Source organism: Desmodus rotundus, chromosome 8, assembly GCF_022682495.2.
Source record: "Desmodus rotundus isolate HL8 chromosome 8, HLdesRot8A.1, whole genome shotgun sequence".
Classification (NCBI taxonomy): domain Eukaryota; kingdom Metazoa; phylum Chordata; class Mammalia; order Chiroptera; family Phyllostomidae; genus Desmodus; species Desmodus rotundus.
In genome coordinates this window covers 106,398,227-106,413,906 of record NC_071394.1, presented here as the reverse complement: position 1 = coordinate 106,413,906, position 15,680 = coordinate 106,398,227, and the positions used below count along the sequence as shown (strand labels likewise).

The 15,680-nt window shown below is 38.2% G+C and overlaps 1 protein-coding gene across 2 annotated transcripts in view; it reads left to right on the top strand.

Annotated features, from left to right (window-relative positions):
- The window catches only part of DNAJC13 (DnaJ heat shock protein family (Hsp40) member C13), a 106,805-nt gene that overhangs the window by 69,834 nt on the left and 21,291 nt on the right, over positions 1 to 15,680 (top strand). For both annotated transcript variants that reach the window (XM_024566184.4, XM_053929387.2), the window contains 11 exons: positions 160 to 275; positions 1,048 to 1,126; positions 2,745 to 2,880; positions 5,173 to 5,357; positions 5,794 to 5,868; positions 6,924 to 7,043; positions 7,910 to 8,089; positions 8,809 to 8,976; positions 10,775 to 10,888; positions 12,391 to 12,507; positions 13,536 to 13,713. In XM_024566184.4, coding sequence (XP_024421952.2) covers positions 160 to 275; positions 1,048 to 1,126; positions 2,745 to 2,880; positions 5,173 to 5,357; positions 5,794 to 5,868; positions 6,924 to 7,043; positions 7,910 to 8,089; positions 8,809 to 8,976; positions 10,775 to 10,888; positions 12,391 to 12,507; positions 13,536 to 13,713 — 1,468 coding nt within the window. The remainder of the gene's footprint in view (positions 1 to 159; positions 276 to 1,047; positions 1,127 to 2,744; positions 2,881 to 5,172; positions 5,358 to 5,793; positions 5,869 to 6,923; positions 7,044 to 7,909; positions 8,090 to 8,808; positions 8,977 to 10,774; positions 10,889 to 12,390; positions 12,508 to 13,535; positions 13,714 to 15,680) is intronic.

Here is a 15,680-nt window from a genome sequence, read left to right as displayed (position 1 = left end):
GTGTAAGAAGGTCGATTTTGGTTATTTGTATTTCAGAAAACTGCTAATTGGATAGCCTTGAAATGTCAATTGGATAGCACAAGAATTCTATAGCTTACAAATTATATTCTGAAGTAGTTTTATTTTAATAGACACAAATTTTAATTCTCTGTCTTCAAGGTTAAGCTTCTAAAAGATACCCTTGAGGCCTGGAAGAAGGAAGTAGAAAAGAAGCCACCTACAATGTCAATAGATGATGCTTATGAAGTGCTTAATCTCCCTCAAGGACAGGGACCGTGAGTCGTTTTCAGTGTTGTGTTCCCCCTTCCTCGTGCAGTTTGTGTTATGCATGAGGAAGAGATTTCATGGAATTGTGCCTGAGACACTGAATGACAGGTGCTGAGGAAAGATTGCAGATTCACTTTATCAGTGAGGTTTTATAGTAGAATAGATGTTTTAGAGAAAATAGAGTTTAAAATACATTTCCTTAAAAAAGCATTTTCTTAAGTATAGACTGAATTTCTTTTTTTTCTTTCTTTCTTTATTTTTAGAGAGAGGGGAAGGGAGGGAGAAAGATAGGGAGAGAAAGATCAGTGTGTTGTGGTTGTCTCTCGCACACCCCCTACTGGGGACCTGGCAGGCAACCCAGGCATGTGCCCTGACTGGGAATCAAACCAGCAACTCTTTGGTTTGCAGGCCGGTGCTCAATCCACTGAGCCACACCAGCTGGGGCCCTAGACTGAATTTCTATGGTTAAACTAACTTAGAATTATAGAGTTCAGAATGGTATTTTGGAAACTTACTTTGTAAGTAATTTCTTAGTTCTTCAAACCCAAAATATTATTTTGTAATTGAAAGTGAATGATAACCTTGCATAGGAAAAATTTAGGTTTTATTTTTAATATGTAAAGATAACATAAAGGATAAACTTAAATTTAACTGAGTTTAATTTGACACCTTATGATCATATACAATAACGTTAGGTTCTTACAATATCATTTTTGATGATTATGTAAATATTTTTCTTGTACCTTACTGTATTCATAAAATAATTTTCCTATTTGACAGGCATGATGAGAGCAAGATTAGAAAAGCTTACTTCAGACTGGCACAAAAGTACCATCCTGATAAGAATCCAGAAGGAAGGGTAGGTACTGCCTTTGGAACTAGGGCTTTGGGTCGGCCTCGTTTTACTGTACTGCCATTGCAGACAGCAGTCGGATAAGCTCACCCTCTGTGCCAGCACCTGCCTCACGGTGTGTGCCCAGGGTGTGTTTATCTTCTAGCCCGTGGGTCCTCCCCAGTTTACCACAAAGACTGGCCCGGAGACCAGTAACTTAGAGATTTCATTCTTTCCCCTCGCCCATGCCTGTTTGAGAATTAACTCTAATTGGCATTCACGTAACTAGTTAAAAGTTAGGTTTGTGGTTGAATTTGATTCATTTGTAGATGATGCCATTGCCATCCAGATTGCTTTGTGTAATTTTTTTTTCTAATGACATCTGGTTTCATATCTAACTGAAAAAATAGAAATTTTGGTTCAAACTCAAAGTCATCTGCTGCCAGCATTCCCTAATACTGCTTCTTCCAGCTTACTATTAAAATACCAATTTGTGAAACATGAAATCAGATAAGAACCATTAAAACTAGGGTTGATAGTCTTATTTTTAGTAACTTGTAGTAATTTCCAATTCATTGTTGTTTTTAGAGGCAGACAGTGTTCCTGAATGGGAAGACAGCATTGAAAAGATGCCACTTCTACGTACTTAGGGCATTTTAGATCAAAAGCTTAGGACAGTTTTGAGAAAATTTTAGCAATTCAGATTCATCTGGGAGAGAGAACAATCAAGATAGGAAGAAATTTGGAATCAGCATTAAATTGCTAGACTTAACCTACCAGATGTTACAATATTCTGTAAAGCTGCGACAGCACATGTGACACTGGCTCAGGAATCAACATACAGATCCAGGAACATGAGATAGTGTAGTAGTGTAGGAGCATGGTTTTAGGAATTAGGTCTGGGCGTCTTAGCCGTGTCACCAGCTGACTCTGACTCTAGGACAAGGAATTTAATGTCTTCTGAAAAATGAGGATAATAATGCATACTTCACATGGCTGTTTGGAGGATTAAAAGAGGTAATGTTTGTAAAGCACTTAGCACAGGGCCTGCCATAGTACTCAGTGAAACTCTTATCATCATTGTTTTAATAATAGCTCAAACTATCTCTAGTGTATAGCAATTAAATATAATATGTATGGTATAAACCAGTGTGGAAGTCATTTTCAGTAAATGGTATTGAAATCATCGAATAGCTATTGAGGGGGGAAAGTTTCACCTTAAAAGTATACCAGCTAAATTACAGTTGGAATGAATTTCTTTTTTAAAACAATTTATTTATTTTTGTCCTTACCTGAGGACATCCTTACTGACTTTAGAGAGAGGGGAATGGAGGGAGGGAGAGGAGAGAAACATCCATCAGTTGCCTCTCATAAGCACCTGAACAGGGACTCAACTGGCGGCCCAGGCATGCACAACCTAGGCGTGTGCCCTGACTGGGAATCAGACCCGTGAACTCTTCATTTAGGGGACGCTGCTCCAACCAACTGAGCCACGTCGGCCAGGGCTGGAATGAATTTCTTAATGTAAAATATATATATATATATATAAAGAAGTTATTGGTAAAATATAAACCAGGTATGTTCTCTTTTAGTTGCGATTTGAGATGTTCCATATTAAAAGTAAATTATCTTCGGTTACATGCAGGATATGTTTGAAAAAGTAAATAAAGCATATGAATTTTTATGTACCAAATCAGTAAAAATAGTGGACGGACCAGATCCAGAGAACATAATTTTAATTCTGAAAACGCAGAGCATTCTCTTCAACCGTCATAAAGAAGGTAAGGCATGTGTTGTGTTAGAATTTTAATTTACCTTCCAGCAAATTCTAGTATGTTACTTGTTTCTGTAGCATATTTTAATATATTTATAATGATTATTGCAAAAGGCTCTTGAAATTGTATTTAGATACAGCAAAAGAGTAGGTTTTTATAGGAAGGCCCAAAATGTTATTTTATACCTTCTACTTCCTACCTGTGTCTTGCAGTATTTTGCATTTCCAGCAAGGTTTCATTATTTCTTTTTGAAGGACATTTCCATTCTGTGGAGGTACTTGGCTATTTTTATGTTCAGATATTTAGCAGCAAACATATTAAATGACATCTAAAATGGATCTGGCGGTGTTTGGTTCAAGGGTCATTCGGTGCTAGTTCACGCGTGAAATACTGCGCCTGCCGTGACTCCCCATGCCTGTAGAGGCTGCAAATGCCAAGACTGTTTTGGTCTTTTCAAATGATCATATATTTCTTATCACACCGCTTACTTCCTGTGGTAGCTATCACACCCCTCAGTTTGAGAAACACTGTTACAGATTAAGTAGTTGTGATGGCAGGGTGCAGGGTTATTGGGAATTTCCAGCATGTTGGCCGAGCCTTTCGCAGTAACCCTGCCAGTGGCAGCCAGAGAGCTAGGGCTGTGTTGAAAACTTGTAAGACCTTGCGGTGTGGATTAGGTTCAGCATGGCAGGTGTCCATTGGCACTGGGCTCACAGCGCCAGGTAGGCGATCCATTTGCTCTGCAGGGCGATGCTGGGAGAAAAGGAAGGCAGGACAGGGCATCCGACATAAGCACGTGGAGTGTTGGGTAATTGAAGACAAGTGGCGTTGCAGTTTATGTACATGTTGGGGGGAAGAGCGTGGGGATCTAGCGGTGGGCTCGTTAGAGAATAGTGACCGTGTCACTTTTGAGTATGACGTGAACAGAACACATTTGTAAGCATTTGGTGATATGACATTTATTGCTAATCAGAAGGAGTTCAAAGGTGTCTTTTTCAAACCATTAGTTCTTTTTTAATGGCTAGTAACTCTAGTAGCCACAAGGTGCACTTGTGGCTTATCACTGATTTGTCTTCAAGGTCAGAATGTTTTTCTCAGGATATGTTTTACACTTTTTCCAGGGGGGTTTATACCCAGTAAGTTTTGAGATAGGAGACCTAATCTGATAGGCTTAAAATTTCTTCACTGTTCTTTCTTACCACATAGAGACATGTATGTGTTACTAGGGTTACTAGGACTGGTTACAGCGGGCTTTAAAAAAAACCACTTTGAAAATGAGGTAATTTAAGGCAGATTATTGGTCAAAAGTAAAAGTTTTATGTTGATTTCAAGAGGGATTATATAGGCACTTAAAAAGTCACAGCCAGTAATTTGCATATTCCTGCCTTACAGGTTAGTGAAAAGAACAGAGCAGTTGGGTGCCTGTACATTGCAGCTTTCACTTTTAAATTTACCAACACATGGAACCAACCACTGGCCAACAATACACAGTTAATAGATTGTTTCTATCTTGTATTTCTAGAACAAATTATATTCAGTATTTTTGAATGTTCATTTTACGATATTGGTGAAAACAAAGAAAAAGAATTACTATTCAGAAAGTAGAATATAAAATACTCACTCTTGCCCTGGCTGATGTGGCTCAGTGGATTGAGTGCTGGCCTGTGAACCAAAGGGTCGCCGATTCGATTCCCAGTCAGGGCACATGCCTGGGTTGCAGGCCAGGTCCCCAACAAGGGGCACATGAGAAGCAACTGCACATTGATATTTCTCTCCCTCTCTTTCTCCCTCCCTTCCCCTCTCTAAAATAAATAAAATCTTAAAATATATATATTCACTCTCATTTAAATCAGTTGTCTCTGACTATCTCTTTTCACAAAGCACGAACATCACAGTTGTTACTATGGTCTCTGATTACTACAGTGCTGGCTGTGTCCTGCTGTCTCTGATCAGGTGAAAAGTTGCAAGGATCACAGGGACAGTGTAGAAAGTAAATATTCTGCAGAGGGTCGAAACCACTACGCACTAAATTCAGTTAATATACCAGAAAATACTCTTTTACTAGTGGAAACATTTTAGAGAATCAACCAAACCAAGTTTTCTAGAAAAGGTCCAAGGGATCTATACTTGTTTTAATTTCTTTTTATAAACTAGATTTAGGAGACCTTTAAGATGTTGAGTATTTTATCCTTTTTTTTAGGGCAACATAAGTGCAGTGTCAAAATTAACTTAAAGTCATGGTATGGTCAATTTTTGTTTTGTTTGTTGTTCTCCCAACACTGACCTTTGTTGTTTCAGATTTACAGCCTTACAAATATGCAGGATACCCCATGCTAATTAGGACTATAACAATGGAAACTTCAGATGACCTCCTTTTCTCAAAAGAGTCACCTTTGTTACCTGCTGCTGTGGAGCTAGCTTTCCATACTGTCAACTGCTCAGCCCTCAATGCTGAAGAGCTCAGAAGGGAAAATGGGATCGAGGTAACATGCAGTGACCTTTGTGTTTACCTTCACACTAGTTCAGGCACATTGTATGACTCTTGGCAATAGAGAATTTGCGAAGTACAAACGGAGTTGATACAGTTTGTTTAATTTATGCCAACAGATAACAATGTTATATTCCCTATATTCTAGTAAAAATTAAAGGTAGAAATGGAGCTTTATTTCATAATGTGTACTGGAGAGTATTGGATTCAAAATTGGTGAGCTGAATATTGTTTATAAAGTATCTTATTGAGACCATTTAAAAAGAAACTTTTAAGAGTCCTTTGTTATTTGTTTAACAGATGTTAATTGAGCAAACATTCGCTTACCAAGCATCTAATACTGAAAGGTTATTCATATTTATTTCTCCCAGAAAAGGCTTTTCAGTCTTCAAGTAGAATGGGAGCTTAATGGCTGGCTTCTTTCTCTGCAGGTGTTGCAAGAGGCGTTTAGTCGCTGTGTGGCTGTGTTGAATCGTTCTAGTAAACCAAGTGACATGTCAGTACAGGTGAGGCTGAAACATATGGTTCCAAGAAAATTACACTATGCCTGTGTTTAAGACTTTACCATCTCTGAAAACCACTCAGAGGGCTCATTCAACCATAGTTTCTGAGCATCACCTACCCTGCCCACAGGGTTTCTGATTCAGTGGGTCTGGGGTGGGAGCCTGAGAAAATACTCGGTTACTCAGATTCTCGGGTGATAATGATGGTCTGTGTATCATACTTTAAGAACCACTGCACTAAATCACTTGTGATCTGTTGGCTTTTTATTTTCTTAAAGTACAGAATAGTATAATGAACCCTTACGTCCCCATTACCCGGTTTCGAATATTTGCTGTTTTGCCATTCTTATTTCACCTATCTTCCACCTACTCCTCTGACTTCCTTTTCTGCTTCCCTCCCCTATCCCTAATATTTTAATTGCCTTGCTTTCTGTTAACGGTTATAATAGTTGAATTCTTTGATGGGAAATCCATCAAGAATTCATTAGGATCATTGTAGAATGCACCTTTTTTGTGGCGCTTTGCTTATGTCAGCAAAATTTAGAATGCACGTATAAAACAATTGAGTACAGGCTTTTTGAGTTTCATCTTCTACTTTGAAATGTAGTGCATAAATAGAATTATTATTCTACAGTGTTAATAAGCTGGACAAAAATATTTTAATCCAGAGGTCAGCAAAGGTTTTAATAAAGGTCCAGAGAGTAAACATTTGAGGCTTTTAGGCTACATACAATCTCTGTTGAATATTTTTGTGGTGTGGTTTTGTTTTTTTAATAATTCTTTAAAAATGTAAAAACCATTCTTAGCTCCCTGGTTGTATAATGACAAGCCGTGGTCGATTTGGCCCATGTTCCGTAGTGGCCATGATGTGCCAGCCTTCATCTACAGGAAACCTGAACCAGAAGTACCAGCGATTTAATAGAAATAATCTGTTTAATGTTGGAGCATTATATATACTGTTGAGCATTAGTCACAAATCTCTGCTGATTTGACTTCCACTGTCTTAAGGAATGCACATGTGACTCCCCCCACCCCCACCCCCGCTGGTGTGTCTGCAGGTGTGTGGGCACATAAGCAAATGCTATAGCGTGGCCGCGCAGTTTGAAGAATGCCGAGAGAAGATCACAGAAATGCCTGACATCATCAAGGATCTCTGCCGGGTGCTGTATTTCGGCAAGGTAGAGAGTTCGTCTTTCATGCTTTCTGGATAGTCAGCAATGAGTTTTCTTGTCAAGTAGCCAATCTCCAATTTATAAACAAGTTGTTTTTCCCAAATTATTTTTAAGTTAATTATTTGGATCTTTAATAGCATTTGTCCTGGAAGCCTTGTTGTAAATGAAGGCTTTTGTTCCTAAACTGACCCACAAAGAGTGAGACTAGAGTGACACATCTAAAGAGAAATGGGTCTCATCTGAACATTAGACGAAAGGGAGAAGACTAGCCTGACTACAGCTACTGAAAGGAAAGGACCCCACACAAAACCTGAAACCAGGCAAGTCACTGCCTCGTGGGAGAGTCTTCACGGACCTGAGAGCGAGCGTGACAGGCAGAGCGAGAGTTGTATTGGAAGAGAAGAGGGTCGGGGTGCTGATCCAGACTAAGCTATCCGGGGGTAAGGGACCTGGTGAAAACGCGTCCTCAGCTATGTTTACCCAGTGTCCTTAGAAGTATTTAGTAAGAAGAAGCTCTCATCTAAAGAAGTAGATTTGTACACCCGCACTAAAGATAGTAATACACTTAAGTACACTGGCATGTGAGTTGCTGTTAATGCCTTGTCACTATTTCAAAAAATTGAAAATTCAAGAAGTGAAATGAAGAAAACTGGTACCAAGTCTTTGCACACTAGCCTCAAAGATAGCAACTCTGTTTTGTCACAGGGTCACTTTTAATTTTAGGCTTTGAAGCATGTAGGATTCAGATTTAAATTGAAAATGAAAATATAAGAGGAGGTAAATATTTCGCATTATAAAATAACCAGCTGGACATGCATCCAGTTTCTCTTAGGAGCTTCTTTTAACTCATGTCATAATTCTCATTCTCTCAGAGTATTCCACGGGTGGCCGCCCTTGGGGTTGAGTGTGTCAGTTCTTTTGCTGTGGATTTCTGGCTACAGACACACCTATTTCAGGCTGGAATCCTGTGGCATATGCTTGGTTATCTGTTTAATTACGACTACACACTAGAAGAGAGTGGCATTCAGAAAAGTGAAGAAACCAACCAGCAGGTAACTTTAATACTGCTTTAAGATTGAATTTGAACCCAAACCATAGGTTTGTGTGAAGCAAAGCTTCAGCTCTCCAGAATCCCCAAGGCATAAACTGTTTCATGAGATAACTAAGTTTATTGCTCTTTAAGCCCCCAAACTTTTTTTTTTTATCCTAACCACTTATGCCGGAAGGATTCAAGACAAGAGAATTTGTAGTAGCAAATGCTGGGAATGACTTAATTTTTTTCTTGATTACTCAATGTCACCTTTGTGATTGCAAAATTATAGTTTTGTAATACAGGGGAATATAACAGTACTTTTGGGACTAGCTCCCTCAAACACTTGAGTGCTTACCTGATTTTTACACACATTTTTTTCTCTGTCCCCTATTTACTCTCATTCATTATTCATATTATTGTCAGTGTGTGCCTTTAGCAGTCAAATATTCCTGCCTATTCCCTATTCCCCAACCAACCCCAAAATGCGCTTCTTCCAGTTACCTACAAGATTCTGTTTTGGTGTAAATGAGTTCATAGATGCTGACGGTCCTTTGTATAAACAAAAGAGTAAGGTCTAATGCATAAACCCTTTAACATCAGTGTTGGGGCTCTTGTATCTTTCTTGGTTGTTTGCTCTCTGCTTCTTAAATATGTTCCATACAGTTTGAGTTCATAAAGTCATTGGGTTACCTGTGTAAGATAACAGAGCTACTTTAATGTCGTAATTTTTTTAAACAGGAAGTAGCAAACAGCCTTGCCAAAATGAGTGTCCGTGCTCTTAGTCGGCTTGGAGGGTATCTGCCGGAAGAGCAAGCAACCCCAGAAAATCCAACCATCCGGAAAAGTCTGTCTGGCATGCTGACACCTTATATTGCTAGAAAACTTGCCGTGGTCAGTCCTACAGAGGTATGTGCTTCAGAGGTAGCCTGGGTTTGGATGAATTTGGATGAATATTGCTGTAGGAAACCTAAAATTTGAAAATGTTTACACGCTTATTCCCTCAACCAAGAAATTTATTTTATTGTGGATTGTTGCTAATGATACACTCTCTGTAAGCCCAGTCTTTCTGTAAATATAAATGAACTTCACATTCCTTAGTTTTGGAGCCACCCTAATTCTCTTAACCGATCTCGAGTCACAAAGGGACAGGCAGGAGAGCAGACTTGGAAGGGTGCGTTACGTCGTGCAGAGGACTGGGGGTCAGGAGACCCAGAGTCTATCTTTAGCTGTTTTTCTTTAGCTAGAACTTACTTAGATGCAAGGTTGAAACCCTGAAAGTAAATACAAACATACACACACATACATTAAGGACAAAAATAAGTATGACCTTGGCAGGTCTCCCAACTTCTTTGGCCTCTTTAGAGAGTTAAACCTACCGAAATCCATTAAATAGACTACTCTGAAGCCTTAGATTGTATTTTTAGAATTTACAAGCGGCTTATCTGTTATTGAATCCGTCTGATCAGGTCTGTGTGTTAGTGCCGGGCATTGCTTTCTGGTGCCCCTGGACAGCAGAGGGGGGCTTTGGATGTCACTCAGGGTCTTCATTCTTTTTCTGGACTTTGTGTTTTCTAAAGTGATAAGTTTTGCTTACTGGAAGTGTTCTTTCCAGAAATACTAGCAAGTTGTTAATTAACTACTACAGGGAAAAAAAGCAAACAAAAAAACAGTAGCATTTCAAAATCTTAGCCTGAACGCCATCTGGATTTATTAAATGCTTATTTTAAGCTGCTAGTTCTCAAAGTTCTACTGTTTTCCTAATGATATATTTTTCCAGTCATTTAACATTTTGAAAACAGGATTTGGATGTCTTTTTGTACGATGGAGGTAATAACATACTGCTTTCCTCCTCACATAGAGCTCTGCAAATGAAAACGTTTTTTACTAAAACATGTAAAGGAGAGTTAAGAGTAGACATGCATATTTACCATCGAGGAGAGCGAGCCAGGGGGGAGCACACTGGACAGGGGAGCAGTCGTAAGCTCTGTCTGCGAAACTGCTTACTGCTTTTGAGAATTAGGGCTTGGCCAGCAAAACTGGAACTGACTCTCTGCCCATACATTTTATTTCCCTTCCTAGGAGTATGTTTCATAAAGACTTAGATTTTGTTTTCAAATATATGTGTATAAAGGCAATGTGGTTTCTCTTAAGGTTATGTTTACTGTTTATTATTTGCTTTAACACAAAATATCTTGTGTAAATTTCACCAAAGCAGAGCCAATGTTAAGAATGTGAAGTCGGGCCCTGGCCAGGTAGCCCAGTTGGTCAGAGCATCGTCCTGATACACCAGGGTTTGATCCCTGGTCAGGGCGTCTACAAGAATCAACCAATGAATGCATAAATAAGTGGAACAACAAATCAGTGTCTGTCTGTTTGTCTCTCTCCCCTTTCTCCCTCTCTTCCTCTGCTTCTCTAAAATCAATTTTTAAAAAAATTAAAAACAGTGTGAAGTGAAACATTCAAATTTGAATCCCATTTTCACCACTTAAAGATTGTGAGACCTGGGGCAAATAATTTGCCTTCTTTCAGCCTTGATTTGTCTCAGCTGCAAATGGACATTATCAAACTTGTTAGAATTATTGAGATCCTTACTATTGAGCTCCATTATACCTAAGGTGCCTATTACCGACTGTAACAGACAATTTTAATAAATGATAACTTCAGTGTTTGTTCTAAATGTTATAAAACTTACATTGTTCCCTAGATTTTGAAGATGCTTAACAGCAACACAGAGAACCCCTATTTGATATGGAACAATTCAACAAGGGCAGAACTACTTGAATTTCTTGAATCTCAACAGGAAAGCATGATTAAAAAAGTATGTTATTGTATTACAAGTTTCTTGGGTGACTTACTCTGATGGAATCTCTGGAAATGTAACTTAATATTGACAAAACAGAAGTCTCTGTCTGCATTTGGTGTTAATCAAGCCTATAGCTTTTTGCCACCTATTATTTGGTCCATATAAGAACACTTCTTATTGTACTTAAATACATTAGGAGTTTTTGGTTGTTTTTGTAACCACTTACATACATATAGCTGTCTTCTATTTTAACCAGTTTTTATATCCAGAAGCCCTCCTTTAGTTGTTCTCCTCCGCCTCTTTTCCCCAGTAAATCAAAGTTGCTTTTTGGTATCAGAATTGAATGATTTCTGCTAACCTGACAGCTTCCAGTGGGGAAGCTGTTAAACCATTAAAACAACAACAAACAGTAGGATGGGCGATCAGGAGAAAGCCTGGGTAATGGGCACACTAGACAGTTGAGTCTTGGTGGTTTAAATGATAATTCTGCTTGTTAATTCGGTATTTGTTAAAGAGTAACCATTCCTGTTACACCCTCAATTATTCGACGTTTGTTTTTTGAACTTATTGTATGATAGTCATACAGAACTCTATATAGATGGAAGTTTTGAGAATTGCAAAGCTGGGGAAAATTGGTCTTGAATTTCTATGTATCATCCATTGTTTTACCAGAAGAGACATACAGCATCTTCTCTCCCTGACCGGTGTGGTTCAGTTGATTGGGTATCATTCTGCAAAATGAAAGGTTGCTGGTTCGATTCCCAGGACACTTGCCTGGGTTGTGGGTTAGGTCTTTGGTCAGGGTGCATGTGACAGATCAGTGTTTCCCTCTCACATTGCTGTTTCTATCCCTCTCTTCCTCTTTCTCCCTCGCTCTCTGAAAATAAATAAGTAAAATCTTTGAAAACAACATCTCTTTCTTTAGCACTTTACAGTTTATCTTATACTTTTACATATTATTTTAGTCCAACCTAAACTGTATTCATTGGGACTTTTTTTTCCCTCCTGTTCCTCTTTTCTCTCATTTCCTTTTTCATGAAATAGAAGCTTGTCTTGAGATTTTGTCAACCTATTTATTCAGAGACTCTGTTTTCCGGCACTTTATTTAATATATTACTTTTAGAAGCCAGTCCAAATATGTTCATTTCTTAGCTCTGTCGCCCCACATCTGACTAGGCCCAATGTCTGCTGCGTGGAGTGAGAAGAGCCATGTGTCACACTTGCTTATGAGCACTAGCGCCAAGGCGCTTCTTTGGCTAACCTCTGTGACCTTTTGAAACTTCCAAATGAGTTATAATAGTCATCTTTAGACTAGAAATAACAGTTTCATGCCTATTCCACTTGTAATGAGTGCTGTATGTTTATCCCACCACATTTTTTTTCTCCCTTTGGAAAATGAATGGGTCTTTTAAGTTACTTGTCTGTTAAGTTGTTAAGCTGAATATGGGTAGATTTTTATAAACCAGACACTAATGATTCTGATTGCTATCTAACAGTTTATTTTCTTTTTTAAAAAGGGTGATTGTGACAAAACTTACGGATCAGAATTTGTCTATAGTGATCATGCCAAAGAACTTATAGTAGGTGAGATTTTTGTCCGGGTGTATAATGAAGTCCCTACTTTCCAGCTAGAGGTAAGCCGTCTACTTTTAGTTTTGTCTGATACTTTTGCCTATTTGTTATTGAAAGCTACTAGTTTATCACACTGTATACATTGAAGTAATTCCTGTTCTTTGCCAAATGCTTGTATACCACCCTGGTGTGGGATGGGGTGACCATTGATAACTTATGAGCCTCTTTATTTTGAATGTTGAAGAATTTAAGTTTGTGGGTTCATTTATAAGAAGTTATTCCTTGCCCAGCTATTTTTTTATGTTATGCACTGTGTCATGTATATATGTCTCAATTTATGGACGTGCCAGGCCATTTTACACACTCAATTCCACTCTGTAGAATGTCACATCACCATATAGAAGTCCTGCTCTGGCCGATTATTAAAAGAAAATAAGAAAATACATGTGGAAAATAAAAATTTTTTTAAGAAAATAGGGGGTCACACCAGCTCATCTCTTGTGATGATCCCCAGTCACTTCCAGGAGCAAATGAGGAGTTTTGTTTTTTTCTTAGTGCTTGGGGATCGTGTAGGAATATTTTGTTGTATGGTTTTTTGTTTGTTTTTTGCGAGGGTGGCAAGGAGGATTTGGTGATTGATCTATAAGGAGAGAAGAAGTGAAGCTTTGTTTTAGACTTTACCCTTTGCAAAAAAGGAATTTACTAAACCATAATGTATATTATTTATCTGTTAAGCAGAATGAATTCAGTGATTTGTAAAGTTTCTTTGAAAACTGTCCTTTGAGTTTATATTCTAAGTATATATAGTTTTTAAATATAACCAAATTATAGAAGTTACATTTAATGTTATCAATTACTTCTATTGGCAAAGAGAAGAGACACTAATCTGAGAGTTGTTATAATAAAGTACTGATGGGAGTGTATCTGATCTCTAATGTAATGGGACAGAAAATGCTGAGAGATACCTCATAATGCAACTGGGTTTTTCCCCCCGCCCATTTTTTTGTTGTTCGTTTTTTGCTCTGGAGTCTTTGTTATAAGTTATTTCTGAGGGCACACATGTCTTTAAATATTTTTCTACTCTACTTAGGTTCCAAAAGCGTTTGCTGCGAGTCTCTTGGATTACATAGGCTCCCAGGCGCAGTATCTTCACACGTTCATGGCCATCACACATGCTGCGAAAGTGGAGTCAGAGCAGCATGGAGACCGCTTGCCGAGAGTGGAAATGGCTTTGGAGGCTCTGAGGAACGTCATAAAATACAACCCAGGTGTGTGACTGTACCCTTGATCTGTAAGGTTTTTACAATAGAGGGCCCCCAAATTCCACTTCTCAGTATTATCAGGGAAAAATACTGGGTTATAATGCTGTGTTTGGTATAACATTAAGAGGAATTGACCCCATAACATTTTTACCTGTAAACAGCAGGCTGGACAGAGAGATCAGTGCACCATGTTTATACGAATCTCAGTGGGTTGGAGGGCAGAATAACTCGACAGTATAAAATTTCAAATTGGTGACATAGCTGATATACCAAGTATGAGTGCTTAACTTAGGTCTATTAGATGATCTAAATGCCATGTCATGTGGACACTCATTTTTTTAAAGTATTTTCTTCTGTTAGTCTTTTTAAATTATTTACTTTTAGAGCAAGGGGAAGGGAGGGAGAAAGAGAGGGAAAGAAACATCCATGTGAGAGAGAAACACTGATCGGCCTTTCACAGGTGCCTGGACCAGGGACCAAACGCGAAACCCAGGCATGTGTCTTGACCTTTTGCTTTGCAGGATGACGCCCAGTCAGCTGAGCCACACTGGTCAGGACTGGGCACTCATATTTTTCAAAAACTGCCTAAAGTTTGGTATATAAAATTTGAAATAATGAAAGTGTGAGAATTTTTATTTTTAACATCTTTAAGAGGACATTTCCAAAAACATTACCACTCTACTTGACTCCAGGGGAGCTAGACGAGTGAAAATCTGAATGTTCCTTCCAGGTCTAGCTGTGATAACAAATAGAGAATATAAAACCTAAAACAGTGTGAATTGAATTTCAGTGACTTTTAACAATTATCTTTCAGGTACTTTTTTGCTCTTTTCAGTATATATTATAGTACTGTTAAATTCTGACTTTTTGTTTATTGCCAACAAATTATTCAAGTAAAACAGCAGTAATTAAGTGTTGTTAGGAAAATTAGTCATTTTCAAGGTATACATTGATTGGGATGTTATTAAAGGCAGTGTTATAAAATCTGAAGAAAACTATTTTTTTATTGTTTGGAGCTGGCATAGTAGAACGTTACTAGTGGTGTGTTAGGTACAAAGTGATTGCAGCAGAGCGAGTTACTGATTTGGAACTTACTAACATTGAGGGAGGACTTGCACAGAGATGACATTTTGGTAGCAGGTATAAATTTTATGTATTAGGATCACCGGTTCACTTGTAATTCAGAAGCATGGTTTATGTGACATCAATGTATTTATGGTAATTCTTACCTATTAAGAAGTGGTTTAAAAGTGAATTTAAAGTTTCTAGAATATTTTAGAATATTTACAGAATATTTTCAGATCCTTTAAGTCGAGGGATTGTGGTAAATTATCTTATGAGGCCTCAAAAGATTACAAGTTGTACTATATGTTTTACTACCATAAAGTGAAAGGAAATACATGTTGAACAAAATCTGAATGTTTAATGTTTTTGTTTTATTGGCAACAAAGTGGTAGTGAATGTGTGGGATTGGGGTTTAAGGTGGGTAGGCATGGAAATGCCATTCAATTTTCCATATTTTCACAAGGAGCCTTTAAATATGCCTATCAGTTGTTTGTAATGTAGTTCTCAAGTGGCAGAGTTCTAACCCAGTCTTACTAAAATCCAAATGACTTCACATTTTCCCAAAACATAGTTAGGCCAGGATGCAGTGAGGGGGGTCGCAGCTCTAAGCTCTAGAGATAAAGAGTATAGTTACCACCTTACACCTTTTAATTTTGAGTTATAGTTGATAAATTTCTTGTTTCTAGCCTGAGGCTAAGGGTGGGGATGGAAATGAAAACAGAACAAACACAAGAAACTCTAATAGCTTACTCTGCCTAAGATACACTGCTGCTTAGAAATACTTCACTCACCTCCTGTCACACATACTGAACAAAGGTGACAGTAAACAACAGTGAGTGCTGGTTTTCTGAAGGTTTGCAATTTAGGACGTTTCTAGGAAATAAAAAATGAACATTTTATTCTTATTC